The sequence below is a fragment of the Sus scrofa genome, chromosome 12, assembly GCF_054392235.1.
Source record: "Sus scrofa isolate SSC_HxYL_T2T_F1_AM1 chromosome 12, Sscrofa_HxYL_maternal_Yorkshire_Landrace_v2.0, whole genome shotgun sequence".
NCBI lineage: Eukaryota > Metazoa > Chordata > Mammalia > Artiodactyla > Suidae > Sus > Sus scrofa.
This window is the reverse complement of record NC_139394.1, coordinates 50,929,904-50,957,094: the sequence shown is the minus strand read 5'-3', so window position 1 is coordinate 50,957,094 and position 27,191 is coordinate 50,929,904. Positions and strand designations below refer to the sequence as shown.

Genomic DNA, 27,191 nt, shown 5'->3' with positions numbered 1-27,191 from the left:
GCCAGGGGTCTAATAGGAGCTGTAGCTGCTAAGCCTACACCAGAAGCCAGAGCCACAGCAACGCGGGATCCGAGCCGAGTCTGCAACCTACACCACAGATCATGGCAATGCCAGATCCTCAACCCACTGAGCAAGGCCAGGGATCAAACCCGAAACCTCATGGTTCTTAGATTCATTAACCAGTGATCCACGACGGGAACTCCCCAGATCCAGTATTTCTTGAGGCCCAATCTTTACCAGGTTCCTTTCTGAGGCTGGCATCACTCCTATTTTGCAGGTAGAGAGCTGAGGTTCAGAGTTTTTCCCAAGGTCTTTGTGAAAGTGGCAAGTAACAGATGTTTAGACCCAGAGCTTGAGCTCATCACCACTATAATACTTTATCCTACACCCAGGGCCGGCCTCATGGGCATGGGAGCTGAACAGTGGCACAGGCCCCAAGTTTTACAAGGCCCTATGTTCTGCTGTCACCATCTTCAAATGCTTAATAATTTTGAGCAAAGGGCCCCCATTTCCATTTGGGCTCTGCAATTATGTAGCTGGTCCTGGTGAACCTCTTTTGTAGAGGGGATGTCTTCCTTGCAAAGGAAAGAAAACTGGGGTGCCGAGAGGGGGACATGCCTGGCACAGGGCCACATAGCGAGTTGGTGGTAGAACTAGTGCCAGGTCTCCTGACCCCTGTCCAGTGGAATTCTCTGGAAGCACCCCTATGTCCAACTGTGCCCTTGATGGGGGAGGTTCTGGAAGGGGCTTTTGGCTGGAGGTGGTTGGGGACAGGGAGGGCTCCCACCTGCCTAACCAGCTCTCCCACCAGGCTCTTCTGGGACTGAAAGGTCCAGCTATTGCCTCATGATCTGCCTGCCTTTAAGCCCTGGGGCCGGGCTTTTTGGGGCTGGGAAAGGCCGATGTTGAGGAATGTGATTCAACTCTCTCCATAGTGGCCTTGAGGGACATGGGATGGGGTTGGGGCTGAGTGGAATGTGATGCTCAGGAACCTTAACGTCTGGGCTTTGGCCTGCTTCCCTGCTTCCCACTCTGAGACCCAGTGAGACTGTCATTCTGGATGCACCCATGGGTGCTCAAATATCTATGGCCCATGCACCCCATGGGTGCTCAGACATCTATGGGCCACCCCCTAGGTAGAATCCTGCTTGAGGCCTGAAGCTCTGTGATTGCGTGTGTGTGTTCTGGGACAGTGGGAAACAGACTGAGTAGAGAGCAGAAAACATCCAGTTGTAGCTACTTTCAATCACTTTTAAATTTCACAGACCTTGTGGATTTGGGGAAGAGAGCCCCAAAAATGCAATGCCCTGAGGGTGCTTACTGTCTAGTAGGCAAGACAGACAAGAAAACAAAAGCCCCCCAGCCCTGTTCTTGTTCTTCACGGAACAATTTATAATTTGAAACGATGGGCTTATTAATTGGTTCTTTGGCGAGAGGGATGTGAACTCCACACTCATCCCAGCTGATAACAGAGCCTTGGCATTTTGGAGGCATCTGGCTTGTGGCTGGGAATGAGACTGACCTTGGTGCTCCAAATAACTCACTTGCGGATGCCTGAAATTCCACTGGGGTCCTTCTCTAGGACTAAGCATTATTCTTTTTCTAAGTCTATACGTAAAATTAAAATCCTTGGGGTAGGGGATGGGGAGTGGGTCCACTGACTTCATCGCATGGCAGTGCTGTCATGAGACAAGGCTACTCAAGGACCCAGGACTCTAAAAGATGCCCCTGATGGGTACCGCAAGGGAAGCCAGAGGGCCCCAAGACAACTTTCCAAAACCCTCTGCTGCCAATTTGGTCCATCTCTGCCTGTGGAAGGGGGAGCTGAAGGGAGGCAGAAGGTGAGTAAGGCCAAATCAAAACCCAAACCCAGAATCCCAGTCAGCCTCACTCGGGTAGCTGAGGGGGCCAGATGCTGCAGGTCCCCGATCTGCCCCCGCCCTGTCTGAACGGCCCCTCCCTTACTGGTCCCGCTGGAACAGTCATGCTTTCCTCTGTGACAGCCCTGTGGTGGCCCACCGGACTTGACACAAACTTTCAAGGTTCGTTAACACACGCAGCAGCCACTGGGGCCCTTCTGTGCACTATCAGCTCTCCTGCTTGAAGGCCAAGCTGGCACGCTATTTGGGGTCACGAGGAAGAATGGAGAACGCAGCCACCCCAGAGAGGCCCCGGCGTGAAGCAGGGCAAGCTCTCTCCAGCGGCTGAGCACTGCCCTGGGCGTGGCCAGGGTGCCCGGCAGGTCCACTCCTACAAGAATCTGCAAGCTTCCTCCCTTCCTTCCTCCCTCACCAACCTACCTGGAGGCAGGTAATAAAGCAGGCGGAGGGAGATGGATGGATGGGGAGGGCGGAGAGCCACGTGGTGCCATAAAGCCCAGCTGGAGAGGGCCTGTCGCGGGAGTGTCCAGACTGCAGGAGCCAGCGCGCTCAGAAGGTGGACTGTCAGCCTTGTGAGAGTCGGAGCCGGAGCCGGAGCCGCAAGGCCCGGGAGGAGGCCATGCACCGAGGTGCGCCAGGACCAGGCCTCGGGGGCCTGAAGGGGGCCGAGGACTCTGCCGAGGACTTGGGGAACGCTTGCCTGGGGGCTAGGAGGGAGTTTGGGGTGCTGAGGGAGAACGGCCAGCCCTGCGGCCTGGGCGAGGCAGAGGAGACGGCGGGCGGCCGAAGGCGCAGCCGGCCCGTGCGCTCCAAGGCGCGGCGCATGGCGGCCAACGTGCGCGAGCGCAAGCGCATCCTGGACTACAACGAGGCCTTCAACGCGCTGCGCCGCGCGCTGCGCCACGACCTGGGCGGCAAGCGGCTCTCCAAGATCGCCACGCTGCGCCGGGCCATCCACCGCATCACGGCGCTCTCCCTCGTGCTGCGCGCCAGCCCCACGCCGCGCTGGCCCTGCGGCCACCTGGAGTGTCACGGCCAGGCCGCGCGCGCCGGGGACGCGGGGGACCCCGGCTGCCGTCCGCCGCAGCCTGCGCCGCTGCCCGCCGGGCCCTTCGCGCCGCGCTGTGCCTCGTGCTTCCCGCACGCGCCCCTGGGACGGCCCACGGCGGTGGCCGAGGCACAGGGTGCCGCCCAGACCTCCGCAGGAAGCTGGCGTCGATGTCCAGGGGCTCCTTCTGCCTGGCCGCGAGGCCACCTGCGAGCGGGTCCCGGGATGGGCTACCAGCACTCCTGACCGGGCACCGAGGGCCCTCGCGGGCCTGGATGGAGACCGGCCTGGGAGGAGCCAATGGCAGGATGACTCCAGGAGGGGAGATTATAAAACCATCCGGAGCAAAACTGAATGGGCTGAGGCCTGAGGGGGAAAGGAGGCCCTTTGCCAGTGAGAAGGAACTCTGGAGCCTGGGGCTGCACCCCCCCCCCCAGATCCCCACAACCCCAGCCTCCTCTGAAAGGAGCAGGATCCTGCTGGGCTCTTACCTTTGGACTTGAACTCCTTTTGGAAAGTGACCTTTGTTTGCATTGTGGGCCTTGGGGTCCTATTGTCTTGCTGCTTTTTAGGAGAATGGGGCTCTGGACAGAGGGGTTGTGCATGGGGGTGTGGGTGGCACCTGGTGTGGTCTGATAGCACAGTGTGGGGTCCCCTCCCCCTGCCTGTGCAGATGCCCCAAGTCTGATCTGGGAGAGGCAATCAGAAGCAGCCAAATAAAAAGAAGCTGTCATCCCCGTTGCTCCCAGGACTCCATTAGGCCCAGGAGCCCAGGGTAGCAGGAAGGCCTGAGGGGCTTGAGGCCTGGAGGCTCACCCTGGAATGTTTGGCCACAGCCGGAAGCCCACAGGTAGGTACTTGGAGACACTGTACCAAGTTCATGGGAACACCCAGGTGTGCTGAGCCCTGGGAGGGGCACCATGGGAAAGGACATTATTTGGAGGGAGAGCCGGACTGGGAAGCTTCCTCTCTGGCCCCCCTGCAGAGCTGCAGTCTGCGCTTAGCCCCGGGAGGGTGGCAATGAGCAGAGTCTAGGCCAGTCTCAGGGAAGGAAGCTGAAGGCAGGGCCAAGGATTGGGGGGTCAGTAAGTTCTGTCTGTACCCCAAGCAGTGGGTGGCTGGAGCTCCCAGGGACGAGTGGGGCCAGTGCAGAGGGGCAGACTTGGAATCCAGGAAAGTGGGGCCTCGGGCCAAGGCTGCTGAGAAAATGTGCGGGATGGCCGGCTCCTCAGAGAAGTCTGGAGAGCTGCTGTGTCTAAGACGAGTGCTCCCGAGTCCGTGTCAGGCCTCACTCAGGCTGACCTGGCTGACGTTGCAGGGACTGCTTGCCGGGGTGAGGACACGGATGTGCTGGAGGAGGTCTGAGGGCTTTCTGGTCTCCTTGGAGAGCTGGGCTCTGGCCAGCTGGAGGGGGAGGGGGGAAGAGTTACACAGCTCAGAATGAGGGACCCCACAAAAGCTGGAGAGATCCCCTTAGATGCCCAGGCAGGAGTGGGGGGGTATCCCCAGAACATTCAAGATGAGGCTCACCATCCTAATTACAGGTGTCTTTGCTTTCTGCAAGTGAGATGCTGGCCGGCACACTTTGCACCTGGTCCCCAGTCCACAGGGCTCCAAATTTCACAGGGCAGGTAGCTGTGTCACAGACCATAGAGCAGAGGGTCATGGGGGCCAGCCAGGAGCAAAATGTGGGACTCTGGCCTCAGGCCTGCCCGCTCAGCATCCCTTGTCAGGGAGAGGCAATGCCATGGTCGGACAGCAGGAGAAAAGAACCTGACCTGCCTGGGATCCCATCTCTGCTCTGCTACTTACTACATGGGGGACCACTCAGGCCTCTAGGCCTCACCTCTGACACAGATAATTCCACCCCAGGGTGGCTGTGAGCTTCCTAAATTAGTTTCTGGCAATGAGAACGTGTTCCATAATTTGCTACTGTTTGCATAATGTTACAATTTTATGACAAATCAGCCTGGACACCTTCAATTTTCTTCAGCCTCAGGTTGTTTTTGTTTTTTGTTTTTTTCCTTTTTAGGGCCGCACCTGGGGCATATGGAAGTTCCCAGGCTAAGGGTTGGAGCTGCCGGCCCACAGCACAGCCACAGCAATGTGGGATCCAAGCTGCATCTTCGACCTACACCACAGCTCAGCACCAACACCAGAACCCCACCTACTGAGGGAGGCCAGGGATCAAACCTGCATCATCATGGGTACTGGTCGGATTCGTTTCCACTGAGCCACAACGGGAACTCCCAGCCTCAGGTTTTTACTCTCTGGAAACACCATAAAATGACCATTAAGTCCTGCTTTCTGAAGTTACAGGATGGAAAGAATTGAGGGTTCTTCTCCTGTGGTTGCATTCTCAGCCCTGGAAGGGCGAGGTCGCCCCCTGCAGGTAGGAGGGGGAATGTCCCGCAGACAGTGAAGTCTGCTGGAGGATGTGAAAGTACCTCTCCTCACTTACCAGCTGCGTGACCTTGAGAAATCACCTAAGGGCTTTGAGCCTTGGTGCTTCCATCTGCATAATGGGCTAAAATAATACTTACATCATAGGCTGTTGCGCAGATGAAATGAGAGAAGCATTTAAGGCACTTAGCACAGTGCCTGGCCCACGCAAACACTCACTGAGTGGAAGCTATTAAGACATATTCCATCCACAGGGTTGTTTTAATGAGAGAAGGTAGGGGAAGGTGTTTTATAAACCAGAGCCCACAACACATTAATTATTAACCTTGTTTTTATCAGGGCTATGTGTTTGAGTGCACATTTCTGCATATTTACAAGATGGTATGTATTTGCCTGGCATTCTGAGGTTTTTTTTTTTTTGACATGCACGCATTATGGGTATGCTCACAGAGATGTGTAAAGATAGGAATGTTTGTGTGAGTGTGTATGTACTGACCTAACAGGTAACTCCCCTCTCCTTGATTCTTTATCTGATGCTAGGCCAGAATACCTTTAATCATGTGCCTTCCATGTTTTCTCAAACACTTGCTGGAGTTTTTTTTTTTTTTTTAATCTACTTCCTAAGACTGTTCTCCAAGATAACTGATTTGCTGTGAAGAGAAGATACAGCTGTGATTATTAAAGAAATGAAAGATACTGGAGTTCCCGTTATGGCTCAGTGGGTTAACAACTCCCAGCCTAGTGTCTGTGAGGATGCAGGTTCTATCCCTGGCCTTGCTCAGTGGGTTAAGGACCCGGCATGGCTGCAAGCTGCAGCATAAGTCACAGATGTGGCTCAGATGTGGTGTTGCTGTGTCTGTGGCCTGGGCCTGCAGCTACAGTTCTGATTAGAGCCCTAGCTCGGGAACTTCCATATGGCACAGGTGTGGCTGTAAAAAGAAAAAAGTTATTGACCAAGACCACATAAATTTATCCGAATAGAGAGAAAAATAGTACAAGGAGAAGTGTTAAAGGAATATGGAAAGGAAAGTACTGCAAAGAGAAAACACACATATAAGAACTGAGCTGCTAAAAGTCATGGCCAAAAGCTAAGAACGACTGATATACCTAAAGAAATGGTCTATCTATATGGCTAATCCCAACAGTTCTTGCAAATAAATAGCCTGCAAAGGAGAGACAGGGTTAACTTTTTTTAAGGCATTTTAATTTTTTTAATTAAAAAAATTTTGGGGAGTTCCCGTGGTGGCGCAGTGGTTAACGAATCTGACTAGGAACCATGAGGTTGAGGGTTCAATCCCTGCCCTTGCTCAGTGGGTTAACGATCCGGCGTTGCCGTGAGCTGTGGTGTAGGTTGCAGACGTGGCTCGGATCCCAAGTTGCTGTGGCTCTGATGTAGGCTGGCAGCTACAGCTCCGATTAGACCCCTAGCCTGGGAACCTCCATATGCCGCGGGAGTGGCCCAAGAAATGGCAAAAAGACAAAAAAAAAAAAAATTTTTTTTTGTCTTTTTAGGGCCACACCTGTGGCATACCGATGTTCCGAGACTAGGGGTGGAATCAGAGCTGCAGCGGCCGGCCTACACCACAGCCATGGCAACACCAGACCTGAGCCCCATCTGCAGCTGACACCACGGCTCACAGCAACACCGGATCCTTAACCCACTGAACGAGGCCGGAGATGGAACCCATGTCCTCATGGATACTTGTTGGGTTCCTTACTGCTGAGCCGCGTCGGGAACTCCAGGGTTAACTTTCCAAGGGCAACGAATATTGACACTTAGAGCACTTTCAGCAGCTTTACAGCACACCGACTCAGACATGCCAGCAAAAGCAACGAACAGCTGGAAGACCCAATGCTGTTAGGGATGTGGAGAAAAGGGCGCATTTACAGATTTCTAGTTGTACTCTGTTCTTCTCGGGGTAGAGAATAATTTGGCAAAAAAATAAAAATAAATAAATAAATAAATAAATAAATCACAATAAAAGCAGGCGTAATCCAAAAGGCAAGACACATTTGCAAAAAGGTGGTCCCAGCGGCGCTGTATCTAACAGTGAAAGATGTGCAACACCACATCCCCATCCTCAGAGGCTCTGGCAAAGCAAACCCCGGCGTTGTCACAAACGGTGAGTTGGGACAGTGGATCGAAAACCGGTCTGTGCCCGCTGACTACCGGGCTAAACCGTAGGTGCAGGAACAGAGCGGAGAAGATGTGGGGGCACGCAGATAGGATCAACACCCATGAGGTTTTCCCTAGTTTGTTTTTAAAAGGGCCCCAGAGGGCCCCTTCCAAAGAGGAGGAGAGCAAGGTTTCCTACGCAGGGACCCCACGTCATTAGATGTGAAACTGGGATATTCGCTGACTGGGTTGTGATACATCAAGTTTTTGCTCACATTTTGCACGTGTAATGTGTGTGTGTGTGTTGGCGGGGGGACGGAGATACCGGAAGGCTGCCTGGGGCAGAGTGAGCTGAGCCCAGGCAGGCCTCAGTGAGAGGTGGAATTTGCTTAATTGCTCCTCCCAGGTCAACCCCCCCTGGGTTCCTGACACCCAGTGCAACCTCGAGGATAAAAAGAGCTGTGGGCCCAGATAGCGGGGGACTTTTTAATCTCTTCTCCTTGGATTAGGCTCACATTTACCTCCTCTTCTGAGGTTTGCTTCTCTGCCCACCCCATTCCACAGAGGTGCCCCCACCCCCAGTATGCAGGTCCGCTTCCCCCTGCAGTGTTTACCTACCAGCATCCTTTGTGCTCAGGGCGTGCCAAGGGGGGGCGGGGGGGCAGGCAGAGGTGGACTTCCTGTCGGTGTGGACACACCCTGGGCACTTGGTTGGCGCTTTGGTCTTCCTCTGGTTCATCCCAGCCAGCGAGCCAGGCCTCGGTGGAGGGCGCTTGGGGCACCGCTGCCCCCCTCCAGCAGGGACCCGGGGTGGAGGACAGGGAGGGGAAGGACTTTCCTGGTTACCTGCCTCTACACTGAGAGCAGCAAGGCCAGCCCGCAGCGGAGCAGAAAGGCCCACCAGTGCAGCGGAAGGGGCTCACAGCGCAGACCCTCACCCGAGGCCCGAAGGTGAAGGTGGGGCTGGAGGCGGCGCTTGGCGCCCTCCCTTCTTAAGGCTGCCGTGGGCCCAGCTGCTCCCTGTTTTGCAGAAAATGGCTCAGGCTTCTCAGATCTGCAAACCCTCATTTTTACATGAAATCGATTTTTAAAAAACGCGTTCAACCAACACTGTACAGGCCAAGCCCACTGGGCATGCTGACTGTGGCCCATGGGCCTCCCCTGGAGACCTCAGTTGGGGTGGGGGTGGGGAGGCGGCACCTGCAGGCTGGGACGGGACTGGGCTGGAGCCGGAGCAGCTGGCTGGGTGGGGCTCACCAGCCCTGGAGCCCAAAGCAGGTAGGTGCTCCTCCTCCTCGACTCTCCCCCTTCCCCTAGTCCCTACTCCCCACTCTGGTCTTTCCCCTCCTGACCAGCAGACCACTAGATGGCGCCAGAGACCAGCTTCTCACAGTGGCAGAGCAAACCTGGGGCCCAAGTCCCAGAAACCAGCCGGCCTGGTAACCTCACTGCTATGGGCCACTCCAGGTCTTCTTAGCTTTTTCTTTTTGAGTTTTTAATCGAGTTGAAAAACAACAACAACAACAAAACACGTGTAATTCAGGTTCCTTCTCTCCTCCAGGCCAGTGCTGCCCAATAGAAATAAAGTGCAAGGAGTTCCTACTGTGGCTCAGCAGTAATAAACCCGACTAGTATCCATGAGGAAGTGGGTTTCATCCCTGGCCTGGCTCAGTGGGTTAAGGATCCGGCGTTGCCATGAGCTGTGGTGTAGGTTGCAGACGCGGCTCGGATCCCACATTGCTGTGGCTGTGGCTTAGGCAGCTCTGATTTGATCCCTAGCCTGGGAACTTCCATATGCCAGGGATGCAGCCCTAAAAAGACAGAAAAAAATAAAAAATAAATGAAATAAAATGCAAGCCATATTTAAAATTTTCTAGTATTAAATTAAATTAAATATTAAAAAAGAAAAGACTATACTAGAAAATTTTCTAGTAGTAAATTTAAATTAAATATTAAAAAGAGACAGTGACACTAATTTTAATGTTTTATGCAGCCCAATATATCCACAATAGTATCACTTCAATATGTAATCAATATATACTGAATTCATGAGCTGTTTTCCTTTCTTTTTTTTCTTTTTGTACTGTTTGAAATCCAGTGTGTGTTTTGCACTTATGACACATCTCAGTGTGGACTAGCCACAAATCAGGGGTTCAATAGCCACATTTGGCTGGAGGTGATGGAATGGGGCTGAGCCTGAGTCCCCCCAACAAGGGTCAGCTCCCAGGTTGTAACATGGGATTCTGTCCAGGCTGGACACTGACTTAGAGTCTAGGAGTCTTAGGCACCCAACTTTCCTCCCTCTGCAGGATGTCTCACATTTCAAAAGGCATTAGCACGTTTCTGGAAGTTCCTGGGCAGAAGAGCCAGCCAACTCCCCCTGCCCCATCCCTGGCCTGGGTAAGTAAGAGGGGACCGAGATGGGGCAGGGAGCTGTAATCTCACTGCCCTGGGGGCCTCCATTTTGCCAATAACAATGGGTTTCCTTTATGGAACAAAATTTAATATAGTCAGATTTATTGAACTTGAAAATTTGCCCCAAAGCCACACACTATTGTAGAAACCTTTTTGCCTCCAAGTGTCTTTTCAGCTCCCTGGGCTCCCCTTGGGCCCTCTGTCACCAGCGCTTCACTCTCTGTCTGTCACACCCCCTCCTCCACCTTGTCATGGCCTCTGCTGGAAACAGTAACAGTCTTTTTTTTTTTTTTTTTCCCCACTTTTTAGGACCGCACGTGCAGCATATGGAGGTTCCCAGGCTAGGTGTTGAATCACCGCTGCCACTGCCAGCCTACACCAGAGCCACAGCCACACCAACGCCAGATCCGAGCTGCGTCTTCGACCTACACCACGGCTCATAGCAATGCCTGATCCTTAACCCACTGAGCGAGGCCAGGGATCGAACATGCAACCTCATGGTTCCTAGTCGGATTCATTTCCACAGCACCACGACGGGAACTCCTGGAAACAGTATTTCTGAAGCCAGCTTGATACACAACCTAAAGCTATTTCTTTTGACTAAAATGACTCATCTTGCCCCAAGCCAGCCCCTGAACTTGGACCAGGGATTGGTGTCTGACGGAGATAAGGTTTGAGATGAGTGTCTCTCTGGCCCTTGTGGGCCTGGGTTTTCTAACCTGTGATATCAAAAGAACCCCACAACCTCTGAGACCCCTTCTCACCTTTAACTCCCCACCACCATCCCGCATGCCAGCACCCTCCTCCAAAACACACACACACACCCTGGTGGCTCTCGGTCACCTTATAAAACAACGTAAGGCAGGAGCTTAGGGACAGAGAGAGAGAGATGCAGGGAATAGAGAAGGTGGCAGAAACAGAGGGAAGGGACAGAACAGAGAACAAAGAGACACAGCAAGAATCAGAGGACAGGCAGCCAGAACCGAGGCCCTCCAGGGCTGGCATCTGCCCCGAGGAGCGCCTGAACAGAAAGATCCTTGCTGGCTCTTCAGAGGCACCTCAGAGACGCTCCAGTGGCCATGAGATGGGCCAACGCTCGTCCCCAACACCTCCTCTGCCCCACCCCCTGCTCAGCTGCTCAGACACCCAGTCAGAGGGTCCAGGCAGAATCCTCCAGGAGGGACCCCGGTACTCACTCTAGCCCCCCGCTCCTGGAGGGAGGAGCCAGGCTCTGGCCTAGAGGCCTCTGGGGGGTGGAGGTCAAGGTCAAGGTGGGATGCCCCCAGTCCAGAGGAGCAGGTCCTGGGTCCGCAATGGAAGCCAGAGGCCAGCCCAAGTCCCTCTGGGCAGGGCTGGGCAGGGCTGGGCAGGGCTGGGCTGGGGCAGAGGCAGAGTGCTGCTGGGCGGTTCTCTGGGGAGAAGGGAATTGAAAAGCATCTCTAAGGAGGGCAGGGAAGGCGGGAGGCTGGGTGGTGTGCGCGCACACACACACACACACACACACACACACACAGCCTTCCTGACTTAGCCTAAGCCTCGCTCAGGAGAGGAGCAGTCTTCTCTCTGCCCTTGGAGCTGCTCTCTTGCTTCCCCGCCCATCTGTGCTGTCAGCAGCACCAGCAAAGTTGGCCTCAAACTTGAAGGGACCTGAAGGCTCCGGCTTCCTCTGAACTCGGCTGGCCTGGAGAAGCCGAGCCTCCCATTCCCCCGCTGGCCCTCGCTCTCCTGGGTGACGCCTCTGCCCCTGACCTGTAGGCCCCCAGACTGGGCTGAGGAATGGTGCGCTGAGCTCCCGCTGGAGCCCCTCTTCCCGGCCTGGAGCTGGAGCAGCCCAAGGCCCAGGCCAGCATGGCCAACCCCGGGCAGCCTCCGCTTTGCCCGGCGCAGGAGCCAGGCACCGCCTCTCCCCCAGACCTGCCAGAGATGCAGACGCTCCTCGCCAAGGTGGGGGACCAGGATGACGTGCCCCTGAAGGCGGCCAAGTCCCTCTCGGGGGCTCTGGACCTGGAGCACAACGGCCACGGCCTGCCCTTCAAGGTGATGTCCGAGGGGCCCCGGGAGGCCTCGCTCCCGCGGTCGTCCTCCCGGGCCAGCTCGAGGCGGGCGTCCTCCATCGCCACCACCTCCTATGCCCAGGACAGAGACGTCCCCAAAGATTACCTCGTCCTCGCCATCGCCTCCTGCTTCTGCCCCGTCTGGCCTCTCAACCTCATCCCCCTCATCTTTTCCATCATGGTAAGTGTGGCTCTTTGTGGCAGGGCAGGGGCTGGGCCTGGGCTTGGCAGACAGGCTCCCCTGGCAGGCACCGGTCACCCTGCCCGGGGTGTAGAGGAAAGAGCGGGGTGTCCCCAGGATGGGGGTGGGGGTCGGGGAAGACGCCCCTTCTCAGGGGGCCTTTCACGCCCCCTGGAGACCACTGGGGCCAAGAGAGCTTCTGCTTACGGTCCCCCTTCATCGCTGCTCCTGCACATCCCAGCTTGACTTGGCACACGTCCCTGCTGGGGAGGGAACCCCAGACAGCCGCCCGGAGCTAGACTCTGCAGGAAGGCGGCCAAGCTGGGGGTCTTGCCTTTGTGGGGCTGCCGGGGACTTGTCCCAGGGGGCTGTGAATCAGCAGCGGTTGCAGCTGGCAGGGGATCCCAGGGCCCCGTGTTCTCAGTGGGGGGGAGCCAGGCTCTCCCCTGGGGCCACCTGGATGTTCTAACAGCCTTGGCAGCTCTGGTTTCCAAGAGCCAGCCGCGGCTTCCCGCCATGCACGGGGGGCCCAGGCCTGGCTCCCCCAAGGCTGTTCCTCTGGAGGGAACTGCTTCCCAGGCCCCCCGGGCCTCGCCTTTGCACTGATTTCAGCCTCTGTCTTCAGGGTAGGGGAGGTCTGGGCCAAGGGTGGAAAGCTGTGTGTGTCAGAGGGCCTGGCGGGCCTGGCCGGGGAGGGGCTTTGCTTCTCACACACCCGGGGGGTTGGCTTTTGAGTAAATTGCCTTTGATCACCCCCAACCCGAGTCATCTGGATAGAACTGCCTACGGAGGAGCCACAGAGAATGTTGGTAGATGTTGCAAAGTGACTCCTGAGATCCAGGACCCTGAGGGAGGGAGCTGGCAGGGAATGAGGTCAGGAGCAGGGGACAGTTCACTGAGCCGGGAGACACTGTCACTTCACTCGGGAGTGACGTCACCGCTGAGTCATCCATCACCGAGCCCCCGGGAGCTGGGGTCGTTCCTGCGGCCCTGCTGTCCCCTGAGAAAACCCTCACTTCCCCGAAGCTCAGTCTCCCCGCCCCTCCAAATCCAGCACCACCCACGAGGGCTCTAGGGGACACTGGCAGAGTTCCCCAGACCAAGGGAGTTGGTGTGGGCAGAAGAGCTGGGGCTGGGCAGGGCCAGCCTCTTGGTTACAGGCAGAAACCCCAAGAGGGGAGACAGGCTTTGGGGAGGGAAGGCACACAAGAGCCCTGGAGACACCAGTTGCTAGAATCCATCTCCCACTGGGTCTGGCTGGGCCAGAGCTGGGCCGGAGCTGCCTTTGTCAAAGGAAACCCGGAGCCCAAGTCTGTGCAGCCACGGACCCCCCCCAACTATTAACCCCACCCCCCCAACCACTGAACCCCCACCCCTCCCAACCACTAACCCCACCCCCCCAACCACTGAACCCCCACCCCACCCCCAACCACTAACCCCAACCCCACTCCCAACCACTGAACCCCCACCCCACCCAACCACTAACCCCACCCCCCCAACCACTGAACCCCCACCCCACCCCCAACCACTAACCCCACCCCCACCCCAACCACTGAACCCCCACCCCACCCCCAACCACTGAACCCCCAACCCCACTCCCAACCACTGAACCCCCACCCCACCTCCAACCACTGAACCCCCAACCCCACTCCCAACCACTGAACCCCCACCCCACCCCCAACCACTGAACCCCCAACCCCACTCCCAACCACTGAATCCCCACCCCACCTCCAACCACCGAACCCCCAACCCCACTCCCAACCACTGAATCGCCACCCGACCCCCAACCCCCTGTGTTTCGAGGTCCTTCTCAGGTTCTGCCGCCATTTTTCCCAACAGCCTTTGCTCACTTCCTGTCTCTGTGTCATGTTGTGTTAACTCTCAAAATATTTCCAGCTTTTTCAGTACTATTCTATCTGTCACAGGACCTGTCACCAGGGATCTTTAATGTTACTATTGCAAAAAGATCACAACGCGCTGAGCAATGATGGCTAGCATTTTTTAGCAATAAATTATTTCTGAAATTTTTTTTTCCCCCAGAATGCTATTGCACACTTAAGAGACTAGAGTAAGGTGCAAACATAACTTTCACAGGCCCTAGGAAACCAAAATATTCATGGGACCCGCTTAGTTGTGATAGTCACTGTACTGGTTCATAGGACACTCCCCAGCCCCGAGGAGGGAAGGAGTCAGTCATTTACTTAGGGCTCAAGCAGCAGCAGGGGAGAAGGAGAGGCAGAGACTGTGGAAAGAGAATGAAGTCTCCATGCTGGTGTCTCTAGGTCCTGGTGACAGAGCTCAGAGCTCCTCATCTGAAGTGCCCCCTCTCGTTACCAAGTGAAGAGTCAGGCCCTTGACCTCAAGGTAGAAAGGGACCCAGAGCCTTGACAGCCTGGCTAGAGCTCCCTGTCTGCAATGCAGGTCCTAATGCGAGCGTGACAGTCTGGCTAGTTGTTCCCATTTAACAGATGAGGCAACTGAGGCTCACAGAACCATGCCTTGCCAGTGGTCACTCAGCTGGCAAGTGGTATAGCAGCTGGATATTGGATCCAGTGTTCTCTTCGTGGCCCACCCTGCCTCTACGTGTGGGACAAGGATGCTGGGTCCCTCTCAGGAAGGCCTTTTGGGCATCTGCGCAGGGAGGGAATAAGCCCACTTCCTTCCGTCTCTTCTCCCCCTCTTCCCAGTGGCCTCCTCCCTGCCACCTGCTGACTCCATCAGTGGAAGACTAATGGACTAGCAGCATCCTTCCCATTGTGGGTGTGTGGGGGAGCTTGCTGGGACCAGGGCCTCTACCTTGGGGCTGTGACCACAGGTGTCCAGACCCAGCCCTGCTCAGCACTGCAGCCTCCTGGGGTGGCCGGTGCAAGGCTGGTTCCATCCATCTTCCTTCTGGGTCAGGCTGAGAAGATGGCCGGGCTCTCTGAGGCCAGCAGGGTCTTCTGTCAATGAGGGAGCTGGACCCCAGCAGCAGGCCTTTGGTCAACAAGAATGATAAAAGAAGCATGAGATAGACTTGGGTGTGTATCCCATCCTAATCCCTTTGAAGTCACATGACCACGTCCCAATCATTCCATCTCCTCCCTTAGCTCCAGTTTCCTCATCTATTAAATATGTGTGATAAGACCACTTACATCATAGAGCTGTTGGGAGGATTAAATGAACTAATGTGTGTGTGCCGGAGCCTGGCCTATAGTAAATGCTTAATAAATGGAAGTGGTTGCTGGAATGATTAATACTAAATGAAACAGCAGTATCAGAGGAAAAGGCAAATTGCTCCAGGGATAGAAGTTTGGCTTTTAGCAATTTGGATATAATGGAGTCTCCCCCCTCGTTAAACCCCTGCGGGAGGTGGGCAGCTCTGTCTGTGGTTTTGGTTGCAGCCTCTGAGCAGCCCCTTCTCTGTAGGATTTTCCTACAGCATGTGGGAGTTTTGCCAAGATCCAGAGTGGCTTCCGAAACGCTTTCCTACTTAGGCATTTTTGACAACTAAATTATTTAACTGATGTATTTCAGGCTCATTTTCATTCATTTATGCAATTATCCACTCATTCAATGAGAGTGCTAAGCCCCGACCAGGGCTGACAGTCGGCTGGCTTGCAGGCATATGGCTGACGATATTGACATACTTCTCAATCAGTTGGGAAATAGCTTCTGCCTCAAATCCCTAAGCCATCCCAGTCCCTCCCAACCAGCACTGCAGCTGCTCTGACTCCTTCCCTGGGAGCCCGCCACCACCACCATCCTGCCCCACTCTCCAGCAACAGAGGGGCTAACCTGTAGTCAGGGCATTTCAGAAGCAGGTGCATCTGTGCAGAGAGAATGGCGTGAAGGGGGCAGGGAGAAGCACATCCTTTAGCTTTGACCTGCTAGGAGATGCTTGAGCTCTGCAGAGGGGCACACCTTGTCCGTTCTCCTGAGATCAGCTGAGCCTTGGCCTGAGTCTCCTGGGTGGCAGAAGCTCTCTCCTGACAAGTTCTCTCGACATGCTCCTCTGGCCGATTCCAGCCTCAGGCAGCTCTCCTCAGCATCCTTCTCACCCCATCCTACCCCGCCCTGTCCTTTTCCCATACTACAACTTTTTTCAGCATCTTTCTGCACTGATCTATTAACCCGAATTCATTTTTCTCACTCAGCATTCCCACAGCACTGCAATCACAAATGATCTATTAATTCAGTCGTTACAACTATTACTGCAATTATTGTTGTGCCTTCAACTTGAGCCATTCTATGTACGGGGAAGACGATGCCGCTAAGTGGGGATGGAGAGCAGCTGGTAATTTACTCATAAAAAGAAATGAAGGGTTTTCTTCCATCCCTGGAATCAAGGGACGGACCTTTCATTTGGTAACTAATGGGGAGGGGAACTTCAAAAGTGGGCTCCCTTTACCGGTGGAGAATCGCTCTTCTAAAAATACGGCTCTAGGGAGTTCCCATCATGGTGCAGTGGAAAGGAATCTGACTAGTATCCATGAGGACGAAGGTTTGATCCCTGGCCTTGCTCAGTGGGTTAAGGATCCGGTGTTGCCATGAGCTGTGGTGTAGGTCGCAGATGTGGCTCGGATCCTGCGTTGCTGTGGCTGTGGCTGTGGCATGGGCCAGCAGCTACAACTCCGATTTGATCACTAGCCTGGAAACCTCCATATGCCACAGGTGTGGCCCTCAAAAGACAATAAAATAAAAATAGGGCTCTAGAGAGCTTCCTGGTGGTGTGACCAGGTTAAGAATCCAGCATTGTCACTACTGTGGCTCAGGTCACAGCTGTGGTGCAGGTTGGATCCCTGGCCCTGGAAATTTCACATGCCTTGAGCATGGCCAAAATAAATAAAAACAGGGATTTTTTTTTCTTTTTAGGGCCGCACCTGCAGCATGTGGGATTTCCCAGGCTAGGGGTCTAATCGGAGCTGTAGCTGCTGGCCTATGCCACAGCCACAACATCCCAGGATTAGAGCCACCGACTGAGACCTACACCACAGCTCACAGCAATGCTGGATCATTAACCCACTGAGCAAGGCCAGGGATCGATCCTGCATCCTCATGGATACCAGTCAGCTTTGTTAACCACTGTAGGGCTCTATTCTTAGAGGCAGCTTTTCCCTCCATTTTACAGATCAGAAAACTAAGACTTACAGAACGGTTGGGAGATTTACCTTGGATGGTGTGTTTAAAGTGTCCCACTTGGGAGTTCCCGTCGTGGCCCAGTGGTTAACGAATCTGACTAGGAACCATGAGGCTGTGGGTTCGATCCCTGGCCTTGCTCAGTGGGTTAAGGATCTGGCGTTGCTGTGAGCTGTGGTGTAGGTTGCAGACACGGCTCGGATCCCGCGTTGCTGTGGCTCTGGTGTAGGCCGGTGGCTACAGCTCTGATTAGACCCCTAGCCTGGGAAGCTCCATATGCCACGGAAATGGCCCTAAAAAAGGTAAAAAGAAAAAAAAAAAAAGTGTCCCATTCAACAAAGCAGCTACAATCAGATTTGCCCTGTTCCATCTGGCCATTCCCAGGGTGTCTGCTTCAACGATGTCCCTCAGGCTTGGAGGGACATGCAGAGACTGATGGCTCTGTGGATAAAGAAGAGCAGTGGGCTCAGCATAACTGAAAACAATTATCTCACCCTCTTGCCTTTCCTCTTCCATCTCTGGCACCCAAGAAACCACATGTGTGCCTCTCTCCATGGTCCTGAATCATTTCAGCACAGACAGCTATTTTTCTGGAAAGTAGGGGACAGGACCCCTCTCACACCCTGTGCCCCTCCCTCTATGCCATGCATACAGCTGAGAGTGAGTCCTTCAATACTGATTCAAGGTAGCCTCAGAGTTTCTGAAGCCGAACCTCCTGGAAATTCTGGAAGCCTTTCTGAACGTTGCCCCCTCTTCCTCCCAATGGTGCCTTGGTGCTGATGACCTGAGTTCGATGACTTGGGCTGGCCATGCAGAGAGCTTGGCAGGGGAGCCTACAACTGAGACAAATAGAGAGAAAAAGAGGGAGAGGGTGAAAAGACCAAGGAGTGATTGGGGTCCCCACGTCCCAGGGCAATAGAGAGATGCTGAAGTCTGGACCTGAGCTTGCACAGTTCCTGGCACAAGACAAAAGTTCAAATATTGTTAGGGACTCTGACCATTCCGGTGGAGGTGGAGGAATTTTGGTGGGCATCACAGAGGAGGTGGCAGTGGAGCCAGCCCTTGAAAGATGAGAGGATTTGGCCATGTGGTTTTTGTAGGGAGGCAGGAATGTGGGCAGGAGAAATAGCATGAGAAAAGGAAAGTGGAATTCAGGGCTCAAACCCAGAGCAGCTCAGATCAGCTGGACCTAGAGGTCGTGGAAGAGAATGGTAGAGGGTAAAACCAGGACACGCAAAGCTAACCTGAGTTTGGACTTTATCGGCAGACAGTGAGGGGCCATGGAAGATGCTTAACAAGAATGATTGGCTTAGCTACCATCATTTCATGGAGTTTTTGCACTAGCTCCTGACTTTCCTCTGATCCCACACTACAGCCAGAGGGATTTTTGGGAAACCTACACCGAATCACACCATCCTCCTGCCCCCAGCCTTCCATCTCCAGCAGCTCTCACTGTTCTGGGACCAACCTCCTTCCTGTATGGGCAGAGCCCTACCTGGCCTGGCCCTGCCCACCTCTACAGCCTCCGCTTCCTCACTGTCTCAGCTCCAGCCACGCTGGTCTTGGTCTGATCCTTCCTGCTTCCTTCCAATAACCATTTATTGAACATCTACATATTTGCATGTAGGGCCTCCCTCAGGGTCTTTGCACATGCTGTTTGTTCTCTCTACTTGGAATACTTTGCTTTCCTTTGGAAAAAAAATCTTTTTTTTTTTTTTTTTTTTTTTTGTCTTTTGTTTTTTCTAGGGCCGCAACTGCGGCATAGGGAGGTTCCCAGGCTAAGAGTCTAATCAGAGCTGCAGCCACTGGCCTTCGCTACAACCACAGCAACGCGGGATCCAAGCCACCTCTGTGACCTACACCACAGCTCACGACAACGCCAGATCCTTAACCCACAGAGCGAGGCCAGGGATCGAACTCGCAACCTCATGTTCCTAGTCAGATTTGTTAACCACTGAGCCATGATGGGCACTGCCGGAAAAAAAATCTATTTAATTCTTACTCACCTCTCAGAACTCAATCCAAATGTCTTCCCTCCAGGAAGTGTTTCCTGACTCTCCCCTTTTAGGGGTCGGGGGGTGGGGGTCTGTTTAGGAGTCTGAGCGTTGAAGAGAGGAGCCAGAGGGTGAGGGGGTCCCATGGAAGAGAACAGGTGGGGGGAGGGCTGCTTCCACGAACTTCAGCTCCTTTAAAAGTGGGCAACGCTGTCGCCTCATAAGATGATTCTGCGGCTAAATGAGATAATGACCAGGCAGGGTGGTTAGCAAACTGCCCGGCACAAAACAAGGCCTCGATAAGTCTTTGTTGTCATTGTTGCTATCATTATCAAAGGACTTGATGGGTCCGTGCTGAACTCAGGAGCCTCTAATAATCAGAACACAGGATAACCAAAGAAGGGAGGTCCCGTTGTGGCTCAGTGGGTTATGAACCCGACTGGGAGCCATGAGGATGCGGGTTCGATCCCTGGTCTCATTTAGTGGGTTAAGGATCTGGCGTTGCTGCAAACTGTTAGTGGAGGTCGCAGATGTCGCTCGGCTCCTGTGTTGCTGTGGCTGGGCATAGGCTGGAAGCTGCAGCTCTGAGTCAACCCTCGCCTGGGAATATCCATATGCTATAGATGTGGCCCTAAAAAGCAAAAAAACCAGAAAAAGCCCCAGAAGCCGTCTTAGCGCAGCAGCAGCAGTGAGCTTTGGGGTGGGGTCTGCAGAGGCCTGGTTTATTCCTCCTGTCAGCTCAGCGTGGCCTGGACCCGGCCCTCCCAGGCCTTCCGTCTCCACTGAACCACCACGCCCATCACTGTCCTGAGATAATGCCCTGCATTGCCTGGTGATGCTGCCAGCTGTCCCCAGCCCATGGGGGGCAGGCTTGGTTAGGCATCCTTGCAAGGGGTCTGGCCATTTGAGTCCAAGTCGCTTCTCGAGGAGGAGCCCCCACGTCTCCCCTAGGGGTGCTGCTGGCGTGTGGGCCACCATGGGGACCGGGTGTGTTGCAGAGGCTCAGGCAACGGGCCCCCCTGCGGGGCTGCCCAGGACAGACTTCCCGAGGTCTCTGCCACCCTCTCTCTGCAGTCTCGAAGTAGCGTGCAGCAGGGGGACCTGGACGGGGCCCGGAGGCTGGGCCGCCTGGCCCGGATGCTCAGCATCACCTTCATCGTCATGGGAATCGTCATTATCCTGGTGGCCGTGACTGTCAACTTTGCAGGTGAGGCCCAGTCCCCGGGGCAGGGGTGGCGGCGGGGGAGAAGGGTAAGAGCGTGTGGGGCCACAGACTTTTCCTCTCACTCCGGGAAAGCAACCCAGTCCTCTCTGCAGGGCCGGGCTGGGTGGGGTGGGCTTTCTGACGGTCTTATGCCGGGAGAGCTGATCCCTAGGAAAGGACGTGGGCAGAGCGCCCACCCAGGAGGCAGAGGCCGTGAGCTCTCAGCTCTGAGAGCCCCAGATCCTGCACCAGTGTCTGCCTGATGGAACCTCCGGGTTTTCATGTCGAAAACAGTAGGAAGAAGCCTCCAGCACAGAGGCTTTTGTGAGCATCATCTGAGATTACAGGTGCGACTTCGATTTGCAAATTGGGGGCGTGCCACACAGTGTCTCTGCTGAGACCGCCCCGGTGTACCAGAAATAAACCAGGCTTGTGCTAGAAGTCAGGACGTAACACTGTTTTCTGGATTCAGTTTTGTTTTGTTTTGGCTTTTTAGGGCCATACCTGCGGCACAAGGAAGTTCCCGGGATAGGGGTTGAATTGGAGCTGCAGCTGACAACCTATGCCACAGCCACATGGGATCTGAGCCGCGTCTGTGACCTACACCACAGCTCACAGCAATGCTGGATCCCTAACCCACTGAGCGAGGCCAGGGATTGAACCCGTGTCCTCACGGATACTAGTTGGGTTCACTGCCACTGAGCCGTGACGGGAACGCCCAAGCAAGTAACAGCATTGTGAGGCCCAAAGGCGGCGGGGACCATTTCCACCCAGCTGCTCACAAAACCCAGGCAGCTTTGAGAATTGCTGGGCTGTGCGGGTCAGGGGTACTCACTTCCTTCCCATCACCCACTTGCACGGGGGGCCTCCAAGCATCGCTGCCCCCTTGGTGATCCTTAAAAACTGTTGCCCTTCCGCATGGCCTCCCCGGACCGGCTGTGGCTACTCGCACTAAGAACGGGTCAGAAATGCAGAGTCTCAGATCCCACTCCAGACCCACTTAATCAGAATTTGCATTTTAATAAGATTCCCAGCACTGGTCTAGACGATAGAGTGTTCAACTTGGGGCAGACGGTCTGGGATTGGACCGCGGGGTCATGGGCAACCTTGGCCTCTCAGGAGCAGGAGAGGTTTGTAATCAGCCTGCCTGGCTTCAGAATGCAGCTCCTCCACTTGAACTGTCTGAATGGAAGCACGTTCCATCAGCGCTCAGAGTCTGACAGACCTGCAGGTGCCTGCAAGCCAGGATCCCACCTGCCCAGGGCATAAGTCTCAATATTACCTTGGTCTCTTGGTCCTGCGGCTGCTTGTCACCTTAGCCATGACTCTTTCGATGGCAGGTGACAACTCCCTGAACTCAAACCCGAAAATTTAGCTTTCATGAAGACACTCAAGCAGCGATGGTTCTGTCTTCAGGGGTCACAGGCAGCCCAATCACCCAGGCCCCAGTCCTTGGCTCCGCAGGCATTCACTTCCACAGCGAGCCCCAAAGCAAATCACCTCTGTCACCATGTCCCACTAGGAAACAACCCCCAAATCCTCAAAACAAGGACTCTGAGATCCCAAGTTCTGAGCTATGTTCTGCCATAACTGTTCTTTTCTTTACAGTTCAGAAGAAATAAAACTAACTAGAGGGAGCTGCTAGCAGAGGCAGGCCCCGGCCTGAGCGAGAACGCCCCACCCACACGCCCCACGTACCACGGAGGGCAGGACGGTGACTGCCACCTGCCCACCTGCCCCCTCCTGCTCCAAAAGCACTAACTTGGAGGGAAACCCCCAAGTCACCCTATTGCCAGCCTGCACCAAACAGGAGAAAGGAGAGAAAGAAAGGAAGAGAGGAAGTGAAATTGACTGTGAAACTAACCAATACCGTGGTTTAATCTCATGGACATGGCCTGGTATTTTAACCCCAGGGTTCTGGCTGGTTTCTCAGCCCCCAAATTTCCTGGGATCTACCAAGCAGCATATACTGCCAGAGTGAGAAGAAACCAGCCCCACGAACACGACTGTGGTGGGGAGAGCGGTAGCACAGCCCCCACGTGTCTGACGACCAGCAGCAAAGACGTGGGACTTTATCTTTTGTATTTTTCTTCACGTGGGATTGAAAAAAAAAGACTGTTTGCATGCCTTGTGCTACATGCCTGCTGCAATCCCAGCCAACACCCCAAGCTCAGAGGCCCAGCGGCTGCTCAGCACGCGCCCTGAAACCCCCTGGACCCACAGGACGGGCAGCTGCCCTGGGAAGAAGCGGTGGCCACACTGACATCCTCCACCCGGCACAGGGTGGGGGCCCCGGGAGCTATGTTGGTGGAGCCAGGACTAGGGACAGCACGACCCATAGACCTCAGTTCAGCCTCAGGAGCCTCTCTGCCAAGATGCCTCGTGGTCCCACCTGGGGCCACCAACCAAGAACTCATGGACCTGACCCACCTCCAGGTCAGCTGGTGAAGAGGAACCCAGGCCTGAGCTCTCTTCCTGCCGTGGCCTCTCAGGCTGTCTGGGGCACAGACTCGGTGGTTCATGCAAAGGAGTTCAGGGTCCCCGGGCAGAGTGGCTCAGGTGGGGAGTGGGCTCCCAGCTTCCAGCCCACTCCCCACCCAGCTGCATAGGATGCTCTGGACCCCAGCCTGCACCTCAGGCCAGCCACCAACAGCCAAGGCTTGCCCCGGGGCCACCCCTGGAGGGCATTCCCATGGGCTCCCAGGCCATGAGGGGTATTGCTGCCTCCTGCACGGGTGTGGGTTGAAGAATTTTTACGACGGGTTTTCTGTTTATTGGGTCTAGAGAGTTCCAAGGCAGGGGGAAGAGCTTGGCTGAAGGTCCTATCTCTGGGTTTGGCACTCACATGTCCAGAATCAGGGGGCTTGACCTAACGGGACCCCTGGAAGAAATGAAGCAGGACCCTTGAGCCTCCTTGCTGGTCTTGCCTGCTCCTGTTTCCCCTGCTGGCTTCAGCCTCCAAGTCCCGGAGAGGGTTGTGCCAGGCTTCCCCACCCTGCGAGGCCCCACCTGCAGCCCGGGTTCCAGGGGTCTTGGGAGGGCAGGGTCTCAGACTGGCCCCAAGCTGCCGAGAGCGTTTCCTCTGCACATGCAGGACCCTCCCGCCGCCTCCTTTCAGAGGCTCCTCTCCCCCGCCCTCCTCAGAGGCTCCCAGGGGGGGCCTGTCAGCCCAGAGGCTCTGTCTGCTGGGAGGGGCTCTGCATCCAGCACCGAACCTTCTAGGAGGGCCTGTGTGACTGAGGGGAGGGTTCCGGGCCCAGGGGCACTGAGCAGATCCCTCTGGGGCTGGCGTTCCTGCATCAGTCCCCCAGCTGGGAGCAAGCGCCCACCTCTACAGATCCCACAGGAGCGGCCAGCTGCATCTGCTTTGTGAGACCTTTGAGGCCAAAAGAGAGGTGCCCTTGTTTGTCTGGGGATGAAGGGGATGAGCCCAGAGTTATCTGTGGCTCTTTCAAAGCAGGTCAGGCCAGGGGAGTCACGAGGTCTCTGACTGCCACGTTCACAGGCCCCAGCTCTGGAAGGAGGGGTCGTGAGGCAGCTGTCTCTGGGCGGGTCCCAGGGTCCCCAGCTTCAGCTCCCCAGGCAGATGAGCGCAGTGAACCAGTCGGCTTAGGCACAGTCTCATGGGAAAGCGGTGACAGAGGTGGGACTGTGGCCTCTGTGTCCCCTGGGACTGTCACACACACCCAGACCCACCCCACTGTCCACAGTCACACCCACAAAAGTAGCCCCGCCATGCAGTCTCTCCACACACACACACACAGATCATCCTGGAAACCCAGGAGCGTGGAGAAGCTGCCAGCAGCAGGACCAGACACAGAAGGACAGCCTTCCATTCAGGCAAGAACGACTTGAGAGCTCAGAGGCCTCCAAGCTGTGCGGAGGGACAGCGGCTCCAAGAGAAGGGCCCTTCTGGCAGAGAGGAGCCCAGGGCCCCAGGGTGGCCAACACTTCAGAACGAAGATTGGGAGGGAGGGTCCCCGCTGCCCCCACTCACAGGCCACCTGACACACTCAGGCCTCGCTGAAGATCAAAGGACAAGGGCCCTGCCGTCCCAGCTCCATCATGGGTCCAGTGCTGGCGGCACGAACACAGCAGTCCCCTGGCTCGGGGCGCTGACCCAGCCCCTCCCCTGGTTCCATAAAGCAAGCGCCACCCCCTGATCACAACGGCCGACCCCAATTTACAGTTCTCTCCTCTGTATTTCTCAGCACGGAATGAAATAAAGCTGCCCATCCATGCTCATCGAGGGTCTGTGCGTCTGTGTGTTCGGGTTTGAGGGGCTCCAAATGACTCGGGGGGCACTGGGGAGCCTGGCCATCCAGGGGCTCCTTGGCCACCACAAAGCATTCCCCTGGGCAAGTCACTGGTCCTCATCCCGCCTCTGGTTCTCCAGCGAATGTCGCTGGTCCCTCTTCTCTCGATTGTTCCCTCTGCCCATGATCCCAGACCTTGGGTGTGGGAGATGAGGCAGGAGGCTACACTGGACATCTTACACGCTTTGGTCAATCCACATGGCCATCCAAGGGGGTCCCTAGTGTTTTTCTGGGGTTCAGATTGATAAACTGAGTCTCAGAGAGGTTTAGACACTAGGCCCAGGCCATACCATGCCTGGCACGCAGAAGGTACTGAAAAAATGCTGGCAGAATGACCGTACCCCTCGGTCTGATCCCAAAGTTGGCTTCCTGCCACCAGGAAGAGCAAAGGCCTATGGCAGGAAGGTGAGAGTTCGTTGTGTTGGGGGTGGGTGGGTGGGAGAGCATCTCCAAGGCTGTAGGATGAAGCCGGCAGGGGTGGCTTTCCTGCTTGACTGTGAAAAGTGGCAAGGACTTTAGGAGGGGGAAGGAGGGCATGGGCAGAGCCACCTGGCTGCACAGCCAGCAGGAAGGGAGAGAATTGCCCTGAGGCCTTGACCGAGGGCAAGAATCTGGCGAAGGAGGAGGGAAGGGCAGAGGGCTGGGGAGGGGCCAGACGGGGGGTGGGGGGGTGGGGGGGTGGGGAGAGGCTCGGGATTCAAGAGGCAGCCCCGCAGAGCAGCTCAGGGTGGAGAGCTGGGGCCCCCTGCCTGGCCACTTGTCCTCGGCATCTCCTTGGGGAAAATCCTTCCAGCCAGACTAGTGGCCAGAGGAGTGCTTCTCACACCCCAGGTGCTGGGCTCCACATTTTATGCAAATTGTTTTTTAATTTGTTTTCGCCACCCTGCAGCATATGGAGTTCCTGGGCCAGGGATCAGATCTGAGCCACAGCTGCAGCTTAAGCATTAGCAGCAGCAACACCAGATCCTCACCCCACGGTGCGGGGTCAAGGATCGAACCTGGGTCCCAGTGCTCCCAGGATGCCACGGATCCTGTTGTGCCACAGTGGGAACTCCACAAATTATCTCATTTAATCCCCCGGTGAGGTGTGCTGTCCCATTTTCCTAAGAAGACAACCAAACTGAGAGAGGCCCAGCGACTTGCCCAAGCCATACAGTCAGGACAGTCCTTCTGGAAGCTTCGGTGACAGGAGCCTCCTCCCCCACCTTAAAGAGTCTGTGCACTGTTCCAGTGACGTCCTTTACCTGCCCTGCCCCGCCCTGGACGGTCACATTTATCTGCAGCTTTTTGTATCAGTGCTGCATGAGGTCTTTTCAAAAAGGCATTTTAAGCACCACCCGGGGGTCCAGATTAGATGAAATGCAACCAGTGAAGCAACGCTATGGATTTCATAACACTCAGGCGAATGACACCTTCCACACATGAGCGCTGCTGATAACAATCAGGCAGAGCCACAGCCACGCCAGATCCGAGCCGCATCTTCAACCTACACCACAGCTCCTGGCAACGCTGGACCTTTAACCCACTGAGCGAGGCCAGGGATCGAACCCTCAACCTCATGGTTCCTAGTCGGATTCGTTTCCGCTGCGCCATGACGGGAACTCCACAACCCGATTATAGAAACTTGAAAACGGGGGTTAAAGAGACCTGTGTCCGATTCAGCAAAGGAAACCCTGCAGCTTCACCAAGGCAGACGGTCTCAAATCACACACGGTGGTGCCCTGGGACAAGAGGCCTGGCCTTTCTGAACGTGGGCTCCACCTGCGAACGGGGTTGTGTTCTGCTCGGTGCGCCCACAAGGCTGTCGAGGGCTGGATAACCGTGTGGGGACACGGGGGCGCCCTGGCTCTGGGAGGTGTGGGCATCTCAGGCTGACCCTCTGTTCCCCTCCATTCCCAGCTCCTCCCTGACCCATAGCAGGAGGCCACCCCGTGTGCCCAGGGGAGTGCTCTGCCCCAGGCCTCAAACCTTGAGCAGCGCCAAGCTTCTTTCCAGGCCTCAGTCTGCAGGTAAAGGCATGAGCTGGGCTCGTCTCCAGCAGGCTTCTCCATCCTGGCAGCACATGAGAAACACCTGGGAGCTTGGGGCATGCTGGCACCTGGCCGCTTCTAGAAAATTTGATTTAAGTGGTCTCAGGTGTGGCCTGAGTTTCTGGATTGTTTTTTAAAAGCTTTCCAGGTGATCCCAATGGTCATTCGAGGTTGGGAGCCAGTGGGCTAGATTCTAAAGCCTTATTCCTCAGTGTTAGTTCCTGACCCCCAGGAACTATCAGGAATGCAGGAGCTGAGGCCCCACACTGGCCCAGAATATCTGCCCTTTCAGAGATCCTTGGGGTTTCAGATGAGCCCTGACGTTAAGGATGCCCCTGGCTGTTTGCCTGAAGCCGAGGCAGTCTCTCCTTAGGCCCTACCTGCTGCAGAGGGGGGTCTTTTATCTCCTCCTTAAAACTAGCAATTGTTGGA

General features: G+C 55.5%; 2 protein-coding genes and 1 long non-coding RNA gene across 3 annotated transcripts; 2 read left to right on the top strand and 1 right to left on the bottom strand.

Moving 5' to 3' along the window:
* Window positions 1-1,548: 1,548 nt before the first annotated feature.
* Window positions 1,549-3,665, top strand: BHLHA9 (basic helix-loop-helix family member a9). The gene has a single exon (XM_013981203.3). It carries the CDS (start codon window positions 2,500-2,502, stop codon window positions 3,172-3,174), a length of 675 nt encoding a protein of 224 aa, XP_013836657.2. The 5' UTR covers window positions 1,549-2,499; the 3' UTR covers window positions 3,175-3,665.
* A 529-nt stretch (window positions 3,666-4,194) lies between these two features.
* Window positions 4,195-11,196, bottom strand: LOC146398293 (uncharacterized). The gene is made up of 3 exons (XR_014821670.1): window positions 11,059-11,196; window positions 4,459-4,563; window positions 4,195-4,332 (listed from the first exon to the last, which is right to left on the bottom strand). It is a non-coding gene; the product is annotated as an uncharacterized LOC146398293 (long non-coding RNA).
* Window positions 11,197-11,632: 436 nt separating this feature from the next.
* On the top strand, window positions 11,633-22,059 carry TRARG1 (trafficking regulator of GLUT4 (SLC2A4) 1). The gene is made up of 3 exons (NM_001110058.1): window positions 11,633-12,097; window positions 20,284-20,416; window positions 22,022-22,059. The coding sequence occupies exons 1-3, from the start codon at window positions 11,711-11,713 to the stop codon at window positions 22,033-22,035; spliced, it is 534 nt and encodes a 177-aa protein (NP_001103528.1). The 5' UTR covers window positions 11,633-11,710; the 3' UTR covers window positions 22,036-22,059.
* Window positions 22,060-27,191: the final 5,132 nt, after the last annotated feature.